The sequence below is a fragment of the Monodelphis domestica genome, chromosome 3, assembly GCF_027887165.1.
Source record: "Monodelphis domestica isolate mMonDom1 chromosome 3, mMonDom1.pri, whole genome shotgun sequence".
Lineage (NCBI taxonomy): Eukaryota > Metazoa > Chordata > Mammalia > Didelphimorphia > Didelphidae > Monodelphis > Monodelphis domestica.
The window spans coordinates 449,690,939-449,716,773 of NC_077229.1; the positions used below are offsets into that span (position 1 = coordinate 449,690,939).

General features: G+C 36.9%; 1 protein-coding gene across 1 annotated transcript in view; it reads right to left on the reverse strand.

Moving 5' to 3' along the window:
• OXCT1 (3-oxoacid CoA-transferase 1) overlaps positions 1 to 25,835 on the reverse strand; it is a 176,924-nt gene that overhangs the window by 67,734 nt on the left and 83,355 nt on the right. The window contains exons 10-13 of the mRNA XM_007487410.3: positions 23,628 to 23,722; positions 22,296 to 22,344; positions 19,165 to 19,237; positions 18,256 to 18,331 (exon numbers count right to left, since the gene is read on the reverse strand). Coding sequence (XP_007487472.1) covers positions 18,256 to 18,331; positions 19,165 to 19,237; positions 22,296 to 22,344; positions 23,628 to 23,722 — 293 coding nt within the window. The remainder of the gene's footprint in view (positions 1 to 18,255; positions 18,332 to 19,164; positions 19,238 to 22,295; positions 22,345 to 23,627; positions 23,723 to 25,835) is intronic.

Below are 25,835 nucleotides of genomic sequence, written 5' to 3' on the forward strand. Positions count from 1 at the left end.
AAATGACAATCCTACCCAAATTAATTGACTTATTTAGTACCATACCCATTGAATTACCAAAAAACTTCTTTACAGAATTAGAAAAAAAATAGCAAAGTTCATTTGGAAGAAAAAAAGATCAAGGATATCCAGGGAAATCATGAAAAAAAATGCAAAGGAAGGAGGACTTGCAGTCCCAGATCTCAAACTATTCTATAAAGCAGTAGTCATTTGGTACTGGCTAAAAGACAGAAAGGAGAATCAGTGGAATAGACTTGGGGTAAATGACTTCAGCAGGACAGTCTATGATAAACCCAAAGATCCCAACTTTTGGTGCCAAAACCCAGTATTTGATAAAAAAAACTGCTGGGAAAATTGGAAGACAGTATGGGAGAGATTAGATTTTGATCAACATCTCACACCACTCAGAATGGGTGAATGACCTGAATATGAAGAAGGAAACTATAAGCAAATTAGGCAAACACAGAATAGTATGCTTTTCTTTGGGATCTTTGGGAAAGGAAAGACTTTAAAACCAAGCAAGAGCTAGAAAAAAATCACAAAATGTAAAATCAATAATTTTGATTACATCAAATTAAAAAGGTTTTGTACAAACAAAACTAATGCATCCAAAATTAGAATAGATGCAACAAATTGGGAAACAATCTTCATTACAAAAACGTGTGACAAAGGTCTAATTATACAAATTTATAAAGAGCTAAACCAGTTGTACAAAAAATCAAGCCATTCTCCAATTGAAAATGGGCAAGGGACATCAATAGGCAATTTTCAGTTAAAGAAATCAAAACTATTAATAAGCACATGAAAAAGTGTTCTAAATCTCTTATAATCAGAGAAATGCAAATCAAAACAACTCTGAGGTATTACCTCATACCTGGCAGATTGGCTAACATGACAGCAAAGAAAAGTAATGAATGTTGCAGGGGATATGGCAAAATTGGGACAGTAATGCATTGCTGGTGGAGTTGTGAATTGATCCAACCATTCTGGAGGGCAATTTGGAACTATGCCCAAAGGGCGACAAAAGAATATCTACCCTTTGATTCAGCCAGAGCACTGCTGGGTCTGTACCCCAAAGAGATAATGGAGAAAAAGACTTGTACAAGAATATTCATAGCTGCGCTCTTTGTGGTGGCCAAAAATTGGAAAATGAGGGGATGCCCATCAATTGGGGAATGGCTGAACAAATTGTGGTATATGTTGGTGATGGAATACTATTGTGCTCAAAAGAATAATAAAGTGGAGGAATTCCATGGAGACTGGAACAACCTCCAGGAATTGATGCAGAGTGAGAGGAGCAGAACCAGGAAACATTGTGCACAGAAACTGATACACTATGGTACAATCGAATGTAATGGACTTCTCCATTTGTGGCAATGCAATGATCCTGAACAACTCAGAGGAACCTACGAGAAAAACCACTATCCACATACAGAAGAAACACTGTAGGAGTAAGTATTCCCACAGTGTGGGAGTAAACACTGTGGGAGTACCAAAGAAAAACAACTGCTTGAATACATGGTTTGAAGGCATATTGTTGGGGTTGTAGTCTAAATGAACATCCTAGTGTAAAAACAACACGGAAATGGGTTCTGATCAAGGACACATGTAATATTGAATGAAATTGCGTGTTGGCTGTGGGAAGAATGGGAGGGGAAGGAGGGTAATAATGTGATTATTGTAACCAAGGAATAATGTTCTAAATTGACTAAATAAAGTTATTCAAATGGAAAAGAAAAGAATCATTGAATCACCAGAAAATCATGACACAAAAAAAAAGCTTTGACATATTTCACAGTATTCATTCTAAAATGGAAGGTATTTTTTATTTAATTAATTTAGAATATTTTCCCATGGTAATATGATTCACATCATTTCCCACCCCTCTCACTTCCCAGAGCCAACAAGCAATTCCACTGGATTTTACATGTATCAGTTTTCAAAACCTATTTCCATATTATTACTATCTGCAATAGAGTGATCATTGAGAGTCAACATCCCCAATCATATACCCAAAAGAAAGAAGGTATTTTTAAAGTTTTTAAATTGAAAAAAAGAAATAATAAAAAGAAACTAGCCCTGATCTCATAGAACCAGAAGAGAAAGTAGAAATAGAATGAATTCCTTAGTCACCTTCCAAAATGAAAAGTTCAAGGAATAATTATAGCCAAAATCCAGGGTTCCCAGGTAACTCCCAAGTCAAAGAAAAAATACTGCAAGCATCCGGAAAGAAATAATTCATGTACTGAGAAGCCAGTCAGAATCACACACAGTTCAGCAGCCACTCCTGTTAAGGAATAAAAATCTTGCAATACAATAGTCCAGAAGGTGAAGAATGTGAGTTTATATCCCAAAAGAATTTACTCAGCAAATATGAGTATAATCTTCTAGAGGGAAAAAAAAAATAGCTATTTAATGAAATTGAAGATTTAAAGGCTTCTGGATGAAAAGATCATAGCTGAGAAGAAAATCTGATATAGCATAGAAATATACATTTTAGAAAAATTTACAGCTAGAACAATTTAATGTGTCCACTTTCTAGTTCTCTCGATAATTAATAGATTGAAATAGGCACAAAGAATTTGTTATTTAACTTTCTTTTATACTTTGTTCTAAATGAAATACTGAACCTAATATAAACTTCGTATGTTTATGTATTATGCTATCATTTTATTTTTGAAAATTCACATGGCTAACTGTTTGCAAGTGATCAGTAATCTTAAGTCATTACCAAAAAAAAAGTTCTTGCCTTTTGCAAAGGATTGTGTAACACTGGGAAAACATTAAACAAAACAAACAAACAAACAAAAAAACTCTACTGGAGATACATCACATATAGGCAGTACATGGACAGAGCTTCAGATTTCAAGTCAGGAAGATCAATCCAAATCTGATCTTAGACACTCTACACAGATAGTTGTGTGAGCCTGGACAAGTCATTTAACTTCTATTTGTCTTGGATATAAACACTAAGTAAATGCAATATGAATAAGAAATACATGCTGTATTTACTTAGCATTCAAAGTAATTTTAAAGAAATGGAAAATACTAACAAGGAAGAGGATCATAAAAAGCCTTGGCAATCAAGGGGCACTAGAGCTGTGCTTCAAATGAAAAGGGAAATTATAAGAGATGGGGATCTGAGAGGAAGACAGTCTAGGTGTGGGAGAAAGTCTTTGCAAATTCAGAGAAGACTTTTGAAGGAGATTCCATTTTTGAATGCATTCACATTTGTACTTCAAATATTGATCTTTCACCTAGCTACATCGAAAAAGAAATTGCTATTCCCTAGCTTTTGAGATATTTAACCCAACATTTTTTCACAATCTGTTCCTAAGAAAACATAAGCTATTACCTGGGTATTAAAGAGGAAGCATAATGTCAAGCATGCTGGACTTGAAGTCAGAAAAATCTCGGTTCAAATTTTGCCAAAAGATTATTCATGGCGAGTGAATCTAAAGTCCCTTAAACCTCTATTTCTTCATCTATAGAAGAAATTACCTGTTCTTCCTCACTGGGTAGCTGTGAAACTCAACAAAATAACATATGGAAATACATTATGCAAACTTAAAAATGCTAGAAGGCAGCAATTAATATTTTAATATCTTTCTGAATAAAAAATAGATCATAATTAATCATAATAATTATGAATAAATTCATACACACCTGCCTTTGTATAGAATATACAAGTAAGGGGTAAAGTTTTGGCCTATTGAAAATGCCAAAGTCAATAGTTTTATCAAATGTTTTCCTCAAGATTCATTTGTTCTCAGCTCCAGGGCATCTCCATCATCCATCCAAATGGTTTGATGTTAAATCATATCAGCAGTCCCAGTATTTATGATATTACCATTAATGAGTTTCCTGGAGGTCTCATCCATCATTGTTAATGGTTTCCCTTTCTCTAAGTGAGCTGTTTAATGGCAAGAGGCTGTTTCATCTACTCAAAAACATCATTAGGCAGAGGGATTCTTTTATAGTAAATATTAAAAATCTCTCCCCCTCTTTTGTGGAAACTCATCTCCTAACTCACAACTCGACCACATATTAAAATTTCAAAGCACTTCAAGCGAGCCCATTCTGAGTATAGATAGGAAGAGACCTATATGTATGTATCTATATCTCTACCAATTATGGATAGCTAATCCTAGATATGCTACATATAGATACCTACATTTATCCATAAACATAGATGTGTGCTTGTGTGTATCTATATAGATATAATACATATACCTTCATAATACATATAATAGTATTTATTGTAAGATGGAAGGCACAGGTTTTTTTTTTAAAGGAAGGACTATGAAATAGACAGATGTGAAAATCAAGATTGCACAACATGGCTCTAAGAACTAACTATTAAAGGAGAAGTAAATACTTGGCCTGTCTTTTGGTCTTTACCCTCCTTCCCCATCACACCAGAGCAGAATCAAAACAAGGTATGCAGATGCCATTCCTATCTGCTCCCTATGAGGAACTTCTTGTCCCCTCCATCCTCTTTCCTGGACCTGATTTCATGGTTTTCTAGTGGGCCTGAGCTCTTCAGAAAGAATGGTGGCATTGACAGCTGATAAATAAGTAACGCGTAAAAGAGCCCACCCTTCATCCACATGGGTCAGCATATCTCATCAATGTGAGTTCTTTGGTTGTTTAGGAATGAATGAGAACAGAGATCTTTTGACCTTAAAGGCGGGGCTTAAAGCACTTCTGTAAGAGAGAAGTAATCCAATTTGTGCAAGGAGCAATTTCTGACAGAAATCAGATGCAGAGAAAGCAGGGGAGGTGCAAGAAGGGAAAAAAAAAACCTGAAAGTTCCAGACGGGAACCTGAAGCCTGGGGGACTCCAACTGATCACTTTCTTTCAGCTAGGAGCCAGGGAGAAGAAGCAGGTCTCTCAGGCTAGGAAGAAGTGTGGGTCTCTCTGGAGATCAACTGTTTCCCTATGAGCCCCTGGATATCTCTCACTCAGCTCTCAACAACAGCACAGAGCCATCAGTGAATATTGTGGACAGGGGCTTGAAGAAAGCCTTCCACTGAGATCCCCTTTTCAAAGATCTCATTCTCCATCCCTCTCCCTAACTTGTTTCTGGACTCCAGTACTCAAGCTAGTTAGCTCAGGAGTAGGGACCAAACCAGCAGCTGGCCCGAAGAGGGATCAAGGCCAAGAGCCTTGAACCCCAAGACTTGGGGGGGGCAGTCTGCCAGAGGGGACAAGTCAATAGCGCTTCCTGCTCACCCACTTGCCTTGCCTGACACCCTTACCTCTCCTTCCCTGTGTGGACCCAAATAAATTATCTGCCTCTTGAGAATTAGGTCTGGCTAGATTCTGATATTAGGAAAAGGGGACAGAAGATTTTGGGGAGGATCACACCTGTCACCAAAAGGGAGGGTTAGACCAGGATCCCAGTGATCCAAATAACCATACCCAAGGAGCAGCCATCTCTCCTGGGTTGTGGAGTATCCCAACGTCCTTGGGGGGGGGGGGAAGGGAGGGAAGTGGTAGTTGGTGTACCTGAAGGATCCAGAGGCAGAAGAGTCCATCTTGCCTCTCAAGAATAGCTGGAACCAAAGGGAGGCAGTGTGTCATCTTGCCAAAGCTTTTCCCTCTAGTTCTTGTCCTCCATCTCCCAAAACCATTCTCTGAGGAGACATATTCCCCCTCTCTCAAGGAGACAAGATTTGGTTAACTTTCCCTCAAAAGAAAGAGAGGAGAAGAACAATCTGTTCACCTTCTTCCCCCCTCTCAATTCTTTCCCTCTCTCTCTCCATCATCCCTGTGTGTTTCCTTTTTGGCCATACTTTACACTTCCCATCTTTTTTTCACAGGCATAGAAAGAAACTAACTGATCTGTCATCTCTCATGAGGCCCCCAGATACCTGACACCTGTACAGCATGCTACTTTTACATTTTTATGGGTTTTATCATTTGAACCATAATTTCAATTAAATAATTACAGTTTTATCAACTTCACAAGCTTGTTGTGAGGACTCATATTTGCCTTGCTGTTTTTAACAGGAGGCCTTTTTGCTTCCTAGAAGAAAGGCAAAATACATATGTAAAAAGAATTAATGGGCTTAGAATTTAGCTCTGGCTTTTAAACCTTAATTAGAAATTATAATAATAAGATCTTCCCAAAATGGAGAATTTTCCCTATAAAATAAACATAGCATGTTCATTGGGAAGAAATTATAAAATTAAGTATTAGTTTTCAACATAATGTTATTCTGACAGTCAAGATAGTTATATTTTTAGATAACCAAATATAGTATCCAAGTACAGTACAATAATAGCTTATGTTCCCAACTACATCCTAAATTCTTAAATCACTAATAGAAAGGTAAAAAAATCTATCACCATTTTTCAAATCAATTTTAAAGAATGAGAAGTTTGGCTATGCTTTGAGGAACTTTGAAACAACTAATTGTACTCTGACCACTAACTGGAACAAGGAAACTAAGATCCATATCAATGGGTCAGTCCTGTCTTCTCTGCTTGGAATAGCCTGAATTGGGTCAATCTATATTTGTGCATGACTCTTCCTACCCTTCCCCAGGGGAGCTAAGAAAGAAAAGGACCTGGGCAGATTGGTCTGGTAGTAAATAGTCAGCAATATGCTGCCTCATTTTGGCCAGAAGATCTTCAATAAGAGACAATGAGCCAGTGTGGAAAGATGGCAAGTCTCACAGTAGAGCCACCAGATAGAGCACACTGTTTGGATGGAGAAAGGACCATCACTCAATAGGCACTGGTCTCTTTAGTCACAACTTGCTGTACAAAGAATATTCACCCAAAACGATGCCCTTTTAAACAGTATAAAGGCACAGGATGGGGCGGAGATCATTTGTACAGAATCAAAGGGAGAACATGTACAAGAATTACTGAGGATTAGAAGGGCATGGATGGGCTGTGGAATGAATGAAAACCCAGATCCACTGAAACTTGGTAAAGAGAAGGTTGATTCAATATTTGAATAGATCTATGACTTCATGAACATTTTCTTAAATAATTCAAAATGCAACCCCCATGCCCATAATGTGACTCTCCCTAAGTTTGAGACAAGAGGTCCCCCAATATGCCAGATACATCCTTCCCTTTCTCTTCAAGATAAGGAGTATCTGAATTTTCTGTAAGTTATCCTTTATGCGGCCAAGCCATCTTTTTATTAATCACATATTTATTTGCTATTGAAATAAAGGGTACCATCATAACATTAAAAGAAGAGTCAGGTATTTGGTCAAGACGATGGCTTAGAAGCTGCGAAAGTTCAGCCCTCTGATACCCTTCCTTACTGATCACAAACTGAATGTTCCTAGGGGACTGAAAATCAAACCTAATAACAAGATAGAGCCAAGGAACCCTCCTGCTGGACTCAACTTAAAAGGTATGCCCCCCCCCAAAAGCCAGAATTTGAGAATACCCAGGCAGAAGGAAGTTCCCAAGACCCCTCCCCCACCTAGAGCTCTGAGCCTCCAGAGGTAGCTGGAACCTCTGAGCAGACAAGGGTGCTGGTCTGGAGGAAGTACCTTGTGGGCATAGCTGTGCCAGGCTCAGAGCATCGAACACAGGTGGTGGGGAAACAGTTGGAGAAGAAGAACAGAGTGGGCAGCCTAGCTGCAGCAGGAGAGACACTCCATATTGTCCTTCCCTTCCCTTCCCAAGGTTTTGGCCTCAGGGCACATCTAGTTCTACAAGTTCAAACCAGCTGAATTTAAAAATCTAATCAAAATCTTCAGAGGGCAAGGAAGCTCAAACTCCAATAGCCCTCCCCCACAGACTGCACGGAGGGAGCTACTGACTAAGCTCCAAGGGAAAGGCTGACAGAAAAGCCCCAAACCACAGATCCAAAACATAATGAAGGGAGCAAGAGTGCAAGCAACAATGGGGGAAAATAAGGGGCAAATATGAGCAAACAACAGAAAAAGAAAAAAGAAAATACAATTGACACCTTCTAAACAATCAATAAACAAAGAGCAAATGTAACAAAGAAGGATGAAGAAAGGCCAAACAAAAAACCAGAAACTTCAGTGAATTGAAAACAGGTTTTGGAAGAAATCAAAATATAATTCAAAATACAATTAAGAGATGCTGAAGACAATTGGGAAAAGAACTTAAAAAGCAAGATAAATCACCTGGAAACAGAGGCACTTGAACTAAAACAAGAAAATAGTGTCTTGAAAGCCAAAATTAATCAGCTTGAAAATGAGCAAAAGGAGATGAAAGATCAGAAGGAGAAGAATGACAAAAAAGCCAGAGATGAAATCCACTCTTTATATACCAGAATACAACAATTACAAGCAAGCAACTTCACAAGGCAGCAGGAAACTATAAAACAAAATCAAAAGAATGAAAAAATTGAGGAAAATATGAAATATCTAATTCACAAAACAGAAGATTTAGAAAATCGTTCCAGGAGGGACAACTTAAGGATCATTGATCTACTGGAAGACCATGACAAAAGAAAAATCCTGGACACCATACTACAGGAAATTATCCATGAAAACTGCCCTGACATTCTAGAACAAGAGGGAAAAGTAGAGATTGAAAGAATCCACAGATCACCTCCTGTACTTAATCCCCAACTGACAACACCCAGGAATGGGTAAAAGTAAGTGGATGGAGTCAAATCTATTGGGCATCAACTGATAAAAAGAAGGCAGGAGTCGCAATCATAAAATCTGACAAAGCAAAGTAAAAATAGATCTAGTCAAAAGAGATAGGGAAGGTAATTAATTACATTCTGATAAAAGGCAATATAGACAATAAGGAAATATCTTACTCAACATGTATGCACCAAATGGCATAGCATCCAAATTTCTAAAGGATAAAGAAACTAGTAGAACACACGGATGAAATAGATAGAAAAACTATACTAGTGGGAGACCTGAACATTCCCCTATCAGAACTAGAAAAATAAAACCAAAAAACAATATAAGAAAGAGGTAAGAGAAGTGAATGAAATCTTAGAAAAATTAGAGTTAGTAGATATGTGGAGAACAATAAATAGGGACAAAAAGGAATACACATTCTTTTCAGCAGCACATGGTACATTCACAAAGACTGAGCATGTACTAGGGCATAAAAACATTGCAAACAAGTGCAAAAGAGCAGAAATAATAAATTCAACCATCTCAGACCACAATGCAATGAAAATAATAATTAGTAAGGGTACATGGAGAGTCAAATCCAAAATTAATTGGAAATTAAACAATACAATTTTCAAAAATCAGTTAGTTAAAGAACAAATCATAGAAACAATTAATAATTTCATTGAAGAAAATGACAATGATGAGACATCCTTTCAAAATCTATGGGATGCAGCCAAAGCAGTATTCAGGGGGAAATGTATATCCTTGAGTTCATATATTAACAAATTAGGGAGAGCACAGGTCAATGAATTGGGCATGCAAATTTAAAAAAAAAAACTAGAAAGTAAACAAATTAAAAATCCTCAGATGAAGACTAAATAAGAGGTCCTAAAAATCAAAGGAGAAATTAATAAAATTGAAAGTCAAAAAAGTATAAATTTAATAAATAAGACTAGAAGCTGGTACTTTGAAAAAACAAATAAAACAGACAAAGTACTGGTGAATCTAATTAAAATAAGGAAAGAAGAAAACCAAATTGACAGAATCCAAAATGAAAAGGGAGACCTCATCTCTAATGAAGAGGAAATTACGGCAATCATTAAAAATTATCATGCCCGATTATATGGCAATAAATATGGTAACCTAGGTGCTATGGATGAATATTTACAAAAATATAAATTGCCTAGACTAACAGAAGAAGAAATGGACTAACTAAATAATCCATATCAGAAAAAGAAATTGAAAAAGCCATCAAAGAATTCCCTAAGAAAAAATACCCAGGACCAGATGGATTCACAAATTAATTCTATCAAACATTCAAAGAACAACTCATCCCAATATTATACAAACTATTTCACAGAATAAGCCAAGAAGGAGTTCTACCAAATTCCTTTTACGACACAAACATGGTACTGATTCCAAAACCAGGCAGGTCAAAAACAGAGAAAGAAAACTACAGACCAATCTCCTTAATGAATATAGATGCAAAAATCTTAAATAGGATACTAGCAAAAAGACTCTAGCAAGTCATCACAAGGGTTATTCACTATGAACAGGTAGGATTCATACCAGGAATGCAAGGATGGTTCAATATTAGGAAAACCATCCATATAATTGACCATATTAACAAGCAAACTGACAAAAATCGCATGATTATCTCAATAGATGCAGAAAAAGCTTTTGACAAAATACAACACCCATTCCTTCTGAAAATACTAGAAAGCATAGGAATAAAAGGACTTTTCCTAAAAATAATAAAGTGTATCTCTGAAACCATCAGCAAACATCATCTGCAATGGGGATGAACTAGAAGCCTTCCTAATAAGATCAAGAGTGAAACAAGGATGCCCATTATCACCCCTATTATTTAACATTCAACTAGAAACACTAGCAGTAGGAATTAGAGAAGGAAAAGAAATTGAACGTATTAAAATAGGCAATGTGGAGACCATGCTATCACTCTTTGCAGATGATATGATGGTCTACTTAAAGAATCCTAGAGAATCAACTAAAAAGCTAATAGAAATAATTAACAACTTTAGCAATGTTGCAGGATACAAAATAAATCCACATAAGTCATCAGCTTTTCTATATATTTCCAACACATCTTAGCAGGAAGAATTAGAAAGAGAAATTCCATTTAAAATCACCCTAGACAATATAAAATACTTAAGAATCTATCTGCCAAGACAAACGCAGGAACTATAAGAATACAACTACAAAACACTCTCCACACAATTAAAACTATATCTAAACAATTGGAAAAAACATCCCAATTTGTGCTCATGGGTAAGATGAGTTAACATAATAAAAATGACAATCCTACCCAAATTAATTTACTTATTTAGTGTCATACCCATTTAACTACCAAAAACTTTTTTTACTCAATTAGAAAAAACAAACAAACACACAGTTCATTTGGAAGAACAAAAGATCAAGGATATCCAGGGAAATAATGAAAAAAAAATGTGAAGGAAGGTGGCCTTGCAGTCCCAGGTCTCAAACTATTCTATAAAACAGTGGTCATCAAAACAATTTGGTACTGACTAAGAGACAGAAAGGAGGATGAGTGAAATAGACTTGGGGTAAGTGACTTCAGCAAGACACTATGATAAGCCCAAAGACTCCAGCTTCTGGGACCAAAATTCACTATTTGATTAAAACTGCTAGGAAAATTGGAAGACAGTATAGGAGAGATTAGGTTTAGATCAACATTTCACACCCTACACACACCAAGATAAACTCAGAATGGGTGAATGACTTGAATATAATGAAGGAAACTAAAAGCAAATTAGGCGAAAACAGGATAGTATACTTGTCAGATCTTGGGAAAGGAAAGACTTTAAAACCAAACAAGAGCTAGAAAAAAAATCACAAAATGTAAAACCAATAATTTTGATTACATCAAATTAAAAAGTTTTTGTACAAACAAAACTAATGCATCCAAAATTAGAATAGATGCAACAAATTGGGAAACAGTATTCATTACAAAAACGTCTGACAAAGGTCTAATTACTCAAATTTATAAAGAGCTAAACCAGTTGTACAAAAAATCAAGTCATTCTCCAATTGAAAAATGGACAAGGGACATGAATAAGCAATTTTCAGTTAAAGAAATCAAAACTATTAATAAGCACATGAAAAACTGCTCTAAATTTCTTATAATCAGTGAAATGCAAATCAAAACAACTCTGAGGTATCACATCATACCTAGCAGATTGGCTAACATGACAGCAATGGAAAGTAATGAATGCTGGAGGGGATGTGGCAAAGGCAGGACATTAATGCATTGCAGGTGGAGTTGTGAATTGATCCAACCATTCTGGAGAACAATTTGGAACTATGCCCAAAGTGCGCTAAAAGTCTGTCTGCCCTGTGACCCAGTCATAGCACTTCTCGGTTTGTACCCCAAAGAGATAATAAGGGAAATAAATGTACAAGAATATTCATAGCTGTGCTCTTTGTGGTGGCAAAAAATTAGAAAATGAGGGGATGCCCTTCAATTGGGGAATGACTGAACAAATTGTGGTATATGTTGGTGATGGAATATTATTGTGCTCAAAGGAATAATGAACTGGAGGAATTCCATGTGAAGTGGAATGACCTCCAGGAATTGATGCAGAGTAAAAGGAGCAGAACCAGGAGAACATTGTACACTGTGGTACAATCGATTGTAATGGATTTCTCCATTAGTGGCAATGCAGTGATCCTGAACAACGTGGAGAAAGAACACTATCCACATTCAGAGGAAAAACTGTGGGAGTAGAAACACAGAAGAAAAACAATTGCTTAATCACTTGGGTCAAGGGGATATGACTGGGGATTAGACTCTAAATGAACATCATAGTGCAAACATCAACAACATGGAAATAGGTTCTGATCAAGGACACATGTAATACCCAGTGGAATTGTGCATCAGCTACGGGAAGGGTTGGCAGAGGGAAGGGAGGGAAGGAATATGATTCTTGTAACCAAGGAATAATATTCTAAATTGACTAAATTAATTAATTAATTTTTAGAACATAAAATAAATAAAATAAAATGATTACATTTGAATATGTCTGAGTTGTTCCTATTTCAAATAAGGTATAGACCATTACTGGGTTCATGCTTGAAGTCTTTCCAAATTTGCAATTGCCAGAATATTTATTTGCCTGGCTTGATCTTTGAGAACCCAGGATCTCTATAAAAAACTGTGATTAGGTATGTGAGTAGGATTATGTACCTTAAGATTATTTTGTTTTTATGTCTAAATCTTTTCTTCTTTCTATTGATAGTATATTAAAACAAACAAAATATGATAATCAATAAAAGCAACTGATTACCATTAAAAAAAAGAAAAGTCACACAAAACAGGAACAAAGGGTGAAAAAGAAGTAAAAAGCCAACTACACTTACATTCATTTTGAAATAGTCTTCAAGAAATTATCAATGCACAATAAGCAAGTAATAACTCCAATTTTCCCTTTTCCCCTTGTTTCTCACACACTTTAAGCAGAGTAGATCAGCAGTAACCAACACATATCCCATGGGCTTCATTCACAAGGCCCACAGCATTCCCAAGTGTGGCTCCAACCAGATTAAATATAGCTGAGTATACACTTCAAAAATATATAAAACCCCCGTTAAAAAACAGACATATTACTTTTATAAAACTAAGTCAATAGGCAGCCTGCAGAGATTTTGATATGTTTAAATGGCCTCTGTTTCTATTTGAGTTTTAGATCACTGAAATAGATGATCAGAAAGAAACATCAACCTCCTCTATACACAGGAATTCAATTAATATTTCCAGAGCAAGGAAGCATTGATTAGTGGCCTGAAAATTAGTCTTGAAGTCAGGAAGACTTGGTTCAAATTCTACCTATGAAACATGCAGTTTATATAATCTTGGGGAAGTCATTTAATCTACTGGTGACCCAAGCAACTCTCTTGAAGTTCTAGGTCATATAGTCAATACCAATCTGCATAGCTAGAAGGAGTGGGCTTATTAGGAGGTCCCTATACCAATTAAATCACAGATCAAGTCCAAATAGATTGCCAAGTAAAAATATGTATTTTAAAATATAAATAGATATTTTATATATTTCTATATGTATATTATAAATGTATTTTTAAATAAATATAATAAATATACTGAATTTTTGTGGATTGCTGAACATGGTAGAAGGCATGTGCCTGCTAGGTGATATAGCAGAAAAGAGTGCTAGACTTGGAATCAGGAAGATGAGTTCAAGTCTGGTCTTGGACACCCTGGGCAAATCAGTTTCCCTTGTTTGGTTCAGTTTCTTCCACTGTAAAATGGGGATAATCATAGCACCTCCTTCCCAGGGTTGTTATGAAGGCTAAAAGAAAAAATAATCATAAAGTGCTTAGCACATAGGAGGTGCTATATAAATGTTCGCTGTTATTGGGAAGCATTCTATCTACACGCATATTGATATCCCACAATGCCCACTAACCAAAACATACCCTGTAATAGGACTTTCTGAACATACCAAAGTGATGAAAAAATGATGAGTCTGAATTTAGGTGGGCATTTGTTGAAATAGTTGCAACGAGGTAGGTGCTCTGTAAATGATTCCTCCTCTCCCTCCATCATGAGGTAGTGTCCCAGAGAGATCGCCACGCACAGAGTATGCGCGGTCCTTTACCATTCTGACCACCCTTCCTATTTCTTTCAAACTCACAGGGGAAGTAGAGAAAACAGAAAGAACGACGGAACACTAGCAGACCTCTCTGTTTGCATTCTTCAAGAATATTTTCTTTCAGTCCTTTGCATGGGGGAGAGGAAGCTGGTAGGGTGATGGTGTGCTCACGTAGGCTAGGCATTTCCAATGGGCTGCTGCGACCATAGCATGCTCTCAATAAACAGCTGCTAGGGCTGATCACACACATCTGTTTCTCTTTCCCACACAATCACCCACAGCAGCTGTTTACCAAAAATAGGTAATGAAAAGAAGGGACTAGCCACACATTTTGGAACAGTTCTGAATGTAGATTCAAAGAACTCAGAACACAAATAATATCTGATTGGACCGCAGAGCTCTATGTCTACCCTCAGGCTTGTCCTAGCTCCACCATCATCACAGTAAATATGGATCAGGAAAAGATCTGTATAATCTAGCTTCCCCACTTCAAATGCTCAAGGCAAAACCATCCAAACAAACCACGCAACAGTGCATCTGCATCAATACCTTAATACCAAAAAGCAGCTGAAGGCCAACATGGATTGCACCCCCAAATCCCCACTTTACCTGCCTTTAAGGCTTATTGAATTGAAGGTAACTTGACAGCCCAGGGACCGATGAGCATGCCACCAAACAGACAAGTAAAAACTTGCACAACACAGAGAGTTATTAAACTCAAGGAAAACATAAAGGCAAGTGAAAAACATTGTAATAAGGATGAACTCTATACCTGACCACTAGCTCCTACAATTAAAAAAAAAATGAGTTTTATAACTCAGCATAAATCTTCTGACCAAATAGACAACTTAGAAAAACTGCTTACCAAGAAGAATATTTTAAGGTTTATTCATAGTAAGCAAGGGCAAGGACTTTATTTTCAGATTCAATTTAATTTAATTGTTAACATTTATACAGTGCTTTAAGGTTTGGAAAGCAATTTACACATACTGTTTCATTTCACCTCACCCTAATTTCTGGAATTTATGTCATCAATTCAGGTTACACATTTTAACCTGAACACTGCTACAGTAGACAGTATAGGCCAGTATTTCTTTTTTAATTTTTAACAATAGCTTCTATTTTCACATCATCACCATTTTCCCCAGTCAGTATAATTTTCAATACAAATATTCACAAAATTTCCCAGATTCCTCATTATCAGAAATAACTTAAGATTCATCATCCTGGTAAGTTACTCAACCATCTAAGTTCACATTGCTAATTAGTAATGATGCCTGAATTAGAACTCAGGTCGTGTTACAGTCAACCCCAGGCATTCCATCTTAGTGGCAGGCAATACAATAGAGAAGAAAATTAAGTGTATTACAAACCAAGAAACCAATATAAGTAATTTATAATAATTATAGAAACAAAGGAGATTTTCTTTGACTTCAATCTGGCCTCCAAACCAACCTTTCAATGGAAGGTCTGAAGTGATATTTCAACTGTTAAATCCGATCGTCTTTTTCTCTTGGGCTTCGTCATCCTTGACCACTCGCACAGAAAATTGTTGACTACTATGCCAGCATCCTCTCTCTTCCCTTTGCTTTTTTTTTTTTAATCCTTACCTTCTGTCTTAGTCTCAGTACTAAGTATTGGTTTTAAGGCACAAGAGTAGTAGGAATGGTCAGACAGGCTCAGGAGAGAGCAATCTTTCATTTATGTATTTTTTAAAAATTCTAACATGAAATCATTAAATAAAGATTAATTTAACTAAAAAGTAGTAACTTTAAGAGTTAATAAGGTTGTAGGGGAAGGGAACTTTGTAAAAAAACACATTAACCTACATTCCTTCCTTTAAAAAGTAATGGAAGAATGAACCAACAAACGGTTAAATCCTAAAAAATCCAGTTTCAATTCTATATAGACTGAGAGGCAATTAAAGAAATACAAACAGCATTTCTGACAAACAACCAAAACAGGGGTTTGATTATACACAATGTGATGACTGTGGATATGTATTTGTCTTTTTTTTTTTGTCAACAACCAGAAAGTCAAGAAACAGCAACATATATAAAGGAGGGCAGGATCTATGTCATACATAACATGAATCCTGCCACAACTAATGTCCCTATTTATTGTCAAAGCTATTTAAGAGGGTTTACCTTGATTATAGGTCATTATTTAACAGAAGCATGTTTGAATTTCACAATTTTCTTGTATTTCACCATATCATCAAACAGAGTGTCATATTTCTGATCAATTTGACAAAAGTTTATTAATTATTTACTATATGCAAGGTACGATGGTAGACACTGGGATAGAGAGAAAAAAATTAACAATGGAATATTCTCTTAAATTTACTTCCTACTGATAAAAAGTCTTAATCTATCAGCAATATATATAAAAATTAATTTGCTAATTGTTCCTACTACCTTTGAAATTGTTATGACATTTGTCATATGTCATATGACATATGTCAAATGTCATAACATATGACATTCACAAAAACCACAATCAAGCTTAAATATTAAAAAATAACATAACTCTGACTCTGCATGAGAACCCCAAACTTCCCCAAATATGGGCAGCCTGAATACAACATAGAGATTCTTGAAATATTTTGATAACCCAAAAGAAGGACTCCAATGGGATGGTATGAATTTTTTATTTACTACACCCTGCTTAGTATAGCAACCAGGAATGCATACACCCCTACTTAAGGATTAAGTGTTGAGGAGGATGGCCTATGACAGACAAGTGCTAGCAAGTGACAAAAAGAAACAACTGACAGACCCCCTGGGCTCTCCTAAGTCAAGCTTAAGCTACCATTGGTACCTGTGAGACACAGGAAGTGATGTAAAAACCAGTCTATATATTTTGTGTCACTTCCTCTCTCCAGTCTTTTGTTTGCAGAGATGTGGCTCTCGCTCTCACTCTCGCTCACAGAGATGCTGGCCTCTGTCGGCAGCATGGGGAGTGCTGGGTGGAATTTGGCATCTGCAGAGTTGGCATTTGCGGCTTAACGGTAAGGGACTAGAGAAGCTCAGTAGCGTGGATTAGGTGAGGCTTCTTCTCTGAGTGACCTGGGTGAGTGATTTAGACTGATTCCTTTTTCCTTTACCTCCTAAAAGCACTATCCTTTTAAGAAGCCCCTCATCATGGAGTAGACCTTGTGGCTGGAAGCAGAGCTAGTTTTAATCTTCTGAGGAGGCCTTGTGGCTGAGTTCTCTGAACTTCCTTTGACTTAGGCTAGGTCAGAGAAATTTTATACCCCTTTCTCTCTCTCTCTCCTTCTTAATTCCTTCCCTTTATATTAATTAAACTGCCATAAAATTCCCAAACTGACTTGAGTATTTTTATTGGTATTTGAATTAATCCCTGGAGACCACTAGTATAATATAGTCAATCTATAACCCCTAAATTTACCCCTTTCAATGGATAGATCCTCTCTCTGATGGAGGCTTAATCAAAGGACAAACACAGGAATCACACAAGATCTGCATGGATTGTGTAATGCAGTAAGTAACAACATTGATGAGTTGGAAGGAACCACACAAGTCATCTACTGAGCTCCCTCATTTCACAATTGAGGAATCTGAAGCCTAGGAAGGATTAAGTGGCTAGGTGGTGCAGTGGATAGAGTGCTGAACCTAAAGTCAAAAAGCCCCTTCTTGCAGAGTTTAAATCTATCCTCAGATACTTATTAGGTCCATGATCCTGAGAAAGTCACTTAATCCTATTTGCCTCAGTTTCATCATCAGTAAAATGAGCTGGAGAAGGAAATAGCAAACCACTCCAGTATCTTTGCCAAGAAAACTCCCAAAGTGGTGTCATGGAGAGTCAGACACAATTAAAAAATGACTGAACAGCAACATCACAAAAGTCACAAAAATATTATATTAAAGTAGTAGACCTATGATTTGAAATGAAGTCCTTTGAGTCTTCAACTTAAAATCTAACAAATCTTTCCATGATACCATATACAGATACATATGTAGGATTAACTATTCTATTTTTTTTTTAAGTAGTTACTTACTGGAATCATCCAATTGGCCAGATCGCCAAACTTAGAAACCTGCATTGCTCCTAACATCGTTAGGTCGACATGGCCACTGATAAAAGGGAAACACATACAATTAATACTTGCCACCAAATTAAGCTTCAAGATCTTCATGCCCTTTATTGGTATATCATGTATAGAATCATAGCATGTTGGAGTTGGATTGCATATATAACTGAATCCTAAATTATGTTGCCCTTATAGAGAAGCTTTCAGTCTTAATTAACCGGACTGAAACTATTCTCCCAAGAAAAATAACAATCTGGGGCCAGAAATAACCTTAGATATCATCTAGTCCAATCTTTTCATTTTATCAATGAGGGAACCAAGTCCTAGAAAGGTAAAGGGAACTGCCTAAAGTACTAAATAAAAATTAATAGTCTAATAGCCTCTCTACCACCAAAAAAATTAATTCCAAAGATATGTTTATTCCACATATATAGTGAATAATACTTAATACTTCTTTAAATGTTAGGTTTTGTAACCCTTATTTTCCTATAAATAAACAAAAAAGGTAGATTACATGCAGTTAGTTTCCTTCTAGAAGAAAGAATTAGACAAACACGAGGAGCCATAAATAGGAGATGTTTGAAGATAATGAAAGATGTTGGGAAAAAATGGTTCTTTTCACAGTTACAGATACATTTATATGCAATTCGTTCTGGAGCCCTCAGATAAAAAGTAACCTTTTAATTATATAGTAAGCTGAATATTTCAACTCCCAATATTCAATCAAAATTATTTCAGAAGTATTGTTGAACAAATCCATGATAGTTTTACAGCTGTTAAACATGTATTCTGCTTCCCAGGGCTGCTAATATACTTAGGGAGTGACTCAGCTCATTCCACCTCATGTAAAACATGAGGGGTTCAGTTATTACATACCCTCTAATCATCGCAAATGATTCATCGCTGGAGAAATACGAGGCCCCTGGAAGAACAGTGACTGTTTCTTTGCCTGAAAAGAAGTAGATATTAGATTTCCTAATAGAGAAACAGTATTCATATTACCAACAGAGGAAGAGGGCTACACAATTGTCTCTCTTTTTTCTCAAAAGAATCATAAGACTTGATTTGCTGAAAATAAAACACTATTGGAAATGCCTTTGCTGGCAGTGCTTGGATGTTTACTGGATGAAGCTTGTCAAGATCCAATGCCAAATGTCTATCATTAGAAATATGAGGCATGGGAAGGTGAAAACATGGACAATATGAACAAAAATTTAAAAGAGAAAAAAATATTTGGGGATGAAATTATCAACTAAAAGACCTAAATAACAATACAGTTAAGAATTGCTTATCCATTTACCTAACAATCACATGACTCTACCTCAGGAATATGCTGGGAAATGTTAACAGCTGAGGCAGAGAGGAAATGCAAGCATGATTGAGTTTTAGGTTTAATCTGAATTATTAGCATTTTCTCCTTTATTTTCTTAAATATAGAAAATCAACAAAACAATCAATCAAAACCTGATTTGTAGCTTGCTGATTTCCTATGAGTAAATGCTCACACTGTAAATTTGATGATTAGCAAACAGAGCTGGACACAGCTCACTCAGACTAGAGTCAAGGCCTGCTGTTCCCTGTTTTCTCTGTAGGTAATCCCCTTTTTCCAATCTCTCATTTACCCCACTGAGGAAAAAAAAAAAACAGCCTTAAAAGGTTTGACCCTCTAGATCACTGGCCTGCAATATTACTCAAAGAATAGGGCCTTGTTATCCCCGCTATCGCTGCATTTTTCATAGGACTTCCCCTCCCAATTTTTAAAGGCTAAGCATTGCATTTCCTTCAGATTCATACTTGGTGAGGCCTTTGGCTTATGACTTAACGGTCAAGCAGATAGTTAATATATTAAACCTTTTCAAGTCAAGAAAAGAAAACTTAAGAGGTAAGCAGGGAAATTTGATATAAAGGAAACTGGACTGAGATTTAAGAATTATAGATAATAATCCAAACTCCATAATTATTCTGTATGGTTCTGAATAAATTCCTTATCTGTAAAATGAAGCAGATAGACTTGCTCCCTAATTAATTCTCACTTCAGCAGTCCTTTGAACAATTAGGCTGGCCCCAGCAAAGTGCTTTTAGCAATTCCATATAACTCATTTAAATATTTATAAGTGCTCAAATTGCTATTATTGTTATTATATAACCCTGAAACTAATTATAGCCTAGGGGTCTGTTAGTCAACCTGTTAGATTAGTGTAAGAGCTTCCACTGAGTACTATCAATAGGATTATCTAAATAACCTCAGGTTCCCTTTTTAGCACAAGAACAAGGTATTTATTATTTTTCCATGACATTTATTTGGTGTTCTCTTACCCAAGGCCTTGCCCTGAGACACTTTTGTTCTAGGCAGCCACTAACCAGAAAACAAAAACTGAAATGTTTAAAAAGGATTCTGGAGAAAGTTTTAGAATATTCAAAACAAACATTTGTAGCATGGTTTTCTAGGTGACCTACAATTATTATTTGTTCCATAAATTAGTCTCAATTTTACATTTGTATAATTTATATATATATATATATGTTTATTTCAAGTTCAGGAGGGTTCTAACAATGTCTGCTTTTGCTCTTCCTTACCATTTAATCCAGTTTTATGTTTAACTACTAAGATGAATTAGGCTAGGTCTACCAGCAGCTTATATCCCTAATATGAATGTATATAATATGTATATATAGTTAGATGGGCATATATAAACTACATATAAATGTTCTATACATAATAACATATATTTAAAATATATACATATATGACACATATTGGGGAATTTTAGGACTGGAAGAGGCCTTGGAAATTATCTAGTCCAATTTAATGGGCTTTCAGAAGTTACTTCACCAAATTGGTGGTGCTACTAAGTTCCTTCTTAATCTCGGGGAACTCAAGTGAGAAATACTTACCTCCTGTCACTAGCAAAAGCACTACTTTTCAAGGAAATGTAAATTTTTATTAACTCTTGAGTGAAAGCTTGAAAATGGAATCATTCATTTGCAAAAAAAAATGACTAATATCATAAATTAATTAAGCCAAGCTGCAAATATTTTCACAGATCAATGAGCCATTGCCAAAGGACACATTTAAATTAAATTATAGCCTTGATTAAATGTCACTGCCATGTCTCAGTGTGCTTTTTGGAGTTGAACTCTGCTAGTTAACTTTAACTACTGAGAACAGAGTCTATTTTACTTCAGCAAAATTCAAAATGCCAAATGACGGCAGCTGGTCTTCATGTTCCTTTGAAAATTTGAAGTAAAGTAGTGGAAGTGCTTATTGGATCCAGGAAAGGAGAGGGAAGAGGGGAGGGAAAGAAAATTAAATATGTAAACATGGAAAAATATTTTAAAATACAAAATTTAAAAATAAATAAAAATAATGGTATAAAAAAAGAAAAAAATGGAGGTAAAGAATTACTGTTTTGGAGCAAAAAGGTTAGGTAAAGGAAAATCATCTTCATCCCATGTGTAGGTTGCAATCCCAATGGAGGGCACATTAAATGTTTGAATGAAGACAGTGCACCCTGCAGTCTGGTTTATTTCCCTCTAATTAATTTCAGAGATATAGGCAGCTGATAGATAGAGCCTAATTTTTCTCTGTAGCTAAACATGAAATTGGACTAAAGGGTAAGGAAGAGCAAAAAATGAAGACATTGTTAGAGCCTTCCTAAATTTGAAAGAAGAACCAAATTTGATGTTAATTATTAGAGACTTGATGATAAGTGTCTTTTCTTTCCATTTTCTCTCGAATCCTTTCTCCACTATACACATACACAAAACTGGGTTTAAAAAAAGCATTTAATTGCTCAGCTAACTTGGATAAGGGAAAACTTTTGGTTAATGAAGTCTATTATCTGAGCTCCTCCATTAGACTATGAGATCCCTATGGGCAGGGACTGGTCTTTGCCCTTCCTTGAATCTTCAGCCAAAGGCTAGAACATTAAGTAACCTAACAGGCCACTTTTAGGAGGTATCAAAAAGAAAAATCTGAAGAAATCTCATTATCATAGTTATTTTACCTGCATTAATCAGGTCTGCATCAACTTCGTTCTCCAGTGGATAAGGACCCTATCCAAAAAAGAATAACCTCATTAAGTAAAAGAGACCTCGTGTTGAACCACAGGACCTGGAAACACAGCTACACATGACTGAGAAGACCTTAGAAAATTCTCACTGGCCAACTGAAGAGGAATCTTTCTACGATTTTGTTCCCCCTAATTCATTAGGCCTTCTACAGTAATACTTCCATCTGAACCCAGGCAGCAGAGGAAGCTCAGTGGTTGATGCTGTGTTTGGAGATAGGAAGAGCTCATTTCAGATCCTATCTAAGAAATCGGCCATTCTTTTGCAGTAAATGTCTTCATTTCTGTGGACCTCAAACGACTCTCCCAGACTCAGCTCCTAACACTAAATCACACATGGTTGTAATGAGAGGCGGTAGAGGGGCAGTTACGTTCCCAGAGGTGACTAAGTCACAGATCCTTCCAATAGTGGTATATCAGTCCAGGAGAAAGCAATGAGGCCATGGAAGGGTTGGAATCACCGTCAACAGAAGCAGGAGTCACACTAGTGAATTCAAGACCACAAAAATACAAGATATCATAGGATCATAGATCGAGCCTAAAAGTGGCCTTGGAGATCACCTACTCCACTCCAATTCATTTTACAGATGATTAAATGGTTAAATGACTTACCCAGGATCATACAGCTAGTATCTGAAGTCAAATTTGAACTCAGGAAGATGAGTCTTCCTGACTTAAGTCCCAGTGTGACCCCTCTGCTGTATTTATGTGCATATATATATATATATATATATATATATATATACACACACACACATATATACATATATATATATGCTGTATTATATATTTCAACAAACAGTAGATGGGGGGAAGGCTGCTATGTAGCTCAGTGGATTAAGAGGTAGGTCTACAGAAGGCAGGTCCTGGGTTCAAATGTGGCCTCAGACACTTCCTAGTGTGTGACCCTAGTCAAGTCACTTAACCCCCATTGCCTAGCCCTTACTGCTCCTCTGCCTTGGAACCACACAGTACTGATTCTAAGAGAGAAGGTAAAGGTTTAAAAAAATTAATTAAAAAAAAGAGTAAATAGTCATTATGATGACTCAGTCATGGGGGAGGGGGGGGAGACAAATTATGTTTATTATACTCTGTGCAAATTAGAAATGAATTTTTAAATAAAATACTGTCTGGAAGAAATCTAACAAAAATAACATTATTTTTCAAAAAGTACTTACAGCCTATGTTTCACTTATTTGGAAAAATGACGTGTTGAACGCCTCAGTTCCTAAAGACAATGGAGAAATGGAATGCTATCAGATATCTTACCAAGCCTAGGACTCCATTTTCACTCTGTAGATGAACAGTCATGTCAGGACTGATGAAGTTGCTGGCCAGAAGGGGGATTCCTATACCCAAATTAGCTGAAAAACATTTGTCAAGGTACAGTTTGCAATAGGAGATTATTTCACAAAATCTTCTACTTATATGACTATGAATAGCAGTCCCTGTATAAGAATATAATAACTCGATATTTTAAAACTTATCCTCAGAGGAAAATCTTGTGATATTTATGAAAGAAAAACAGAGGTATCTATCCTAACAAAAATACGAACACAGCTGCCAACAAAGCAAGGGATCAGTGGCCTCATGACCATTGCCAGAAAGACATTTTTGTCATGAAATGTGTTGCTATTTTTAAGGAGTCCACATACTTACCCTGAAGTATGGTAAACAAACCCATAAAAACTTTTAATCCTTTCACACTATTTAGAGTGCTTCTTCAAAAAAACAAAATATGATTTAATTCTCTAGGCAATGAACCAGGTTCTTTGGTGCCTTAATTTCTCTTAAGGAGATTTTTGGGGTACATTTAATTAGTATTATCTTCTAAAATGCTAAAGGAACTCAGACACTTCCCAGCTGTGTGACCCTGGGCAAGTCACTTGACCCCCACTGCCTAGCCCTTACCACTCTTCTGCCTTGGAGCCAATACACAGTATGGATTCTAAAACAGAAGGTAAGGGCTTAAAAAAAAGTGCTAAAGGAAAAAGTAGATTTAAATTTCAGTGAATGCAACTGGATTAGAATACAAAGAACTTTCTCACAAAGAAAGCTATTAAAGTGGGATCCCTCACTAGAGAAAGAATTAAGAGAATTTCAGAAATAAAAGGGCTCTCAGAAACTATGGAATTCACACCAAGATACCTTCTACAACTGTGGTATCAAATTCATGTAAAAACAAACAGGACTAGGGGCAGCTGGGTAGCTCAGTGGATTGAGAGCCAGTCCTAGAGAAGGGAGGTCCTAGGTTCAAATCTGGCCTCAGACACTTCCCAGCTGTGTGACCCTGGGCAAGTCACTTGACCCCCATTGCCTACCCCTTACCACTCTTCTGCATTGGAACCAATACACAGTATTGACTCCAAGATGGAAGGTAAGGGTTTAAAAAAAAATTAAAAAAAAAAACATGTCTAAACCAAAAATAGGGGTCCCAGAGAGTCATAGGTTAGTTTAAAAACCACATATGTTCCGTTATATTTTTATTTATTTTGTTAAATATCTCCCAAATACAGGAGTGCTGGAGGGCACTAAGCCTATTGTAAACCCCTGCTCCACCTTATTAATGACAAATGGTGTGTTCAGATTAAAATATGAGTTTGAACATAAACTTAATGAATCTATTATGATTTATTGATAGACAGGAGAAGGAAAGGAAAATGAGAGAGAGAGAGAGGGAGGAAGGGAGAGGGAGAGGGAAGGAGGAAGGGAAAGAGGGAGAGAGGGGGAGAGAGAGAGAGAGAGAGGGAGGGAGGGAAAGAGGGAGAGGGGGGAGAGAGAGAGGGAGGAAGGGAGAGGGAGAGGGAAGGAGGAAGGGAAAGAGGGAGAGAGAGAGAGGGAGAGAGAGAGAGAGAGAGGGAGGGAGGGAGGGGGAGGGGGAGAGGGAGAGGGAGGGAGGAAGGGAAAGAGGGAGAGAGGGGGAGAGAGAGAGAGAGGGAGGGAGGGAGGGAGGGAGGAAGGGAGAGAGGGAGAGAGGGAGAGAGAGGAAGAGGGAGAGAGAGAGAGAGAAGGAGAGAGAGAGAGAGAGAGGGAGAGAGAGAGAGAGAGAGGGAGGGAGGGAGGGAGGGGGAGGGGGAGAGGAAGAGGGAGAGAGAGAGAGGGAGGGAAAGAGGGAGAGAGGGGGAGAGAGAGGGAGAGAGAGAGAGGGAGGGAAAGAGGGAGAGAGGGGGAGAGAGAGAGAGAGAGAAGGAGAGAGAGAGAGAGAGAGGGAGAGAGAGAGAGGGAGAGAGAGAGAGGGAGGGAGGGAGGGAGGGGGAGGGGGAGAGGAAGAGGGAGAGAGAGAGAGGGAGGGAAAGAGGGAGAGGGAGGGAGGAAGGGAAAGAGGGAGAGAGAGAAGGAGGGAGGGAGGGGGAGAGGGAGAGACTAATCTACTGTTTGAAAACCTCCTCAGGGAAATTTGCTCTCATGGAAGTAAGATCTATCTGATTACAAAGATATCAATGACATTAGTCATTTTCATATGGTAAGTCAAAGAAT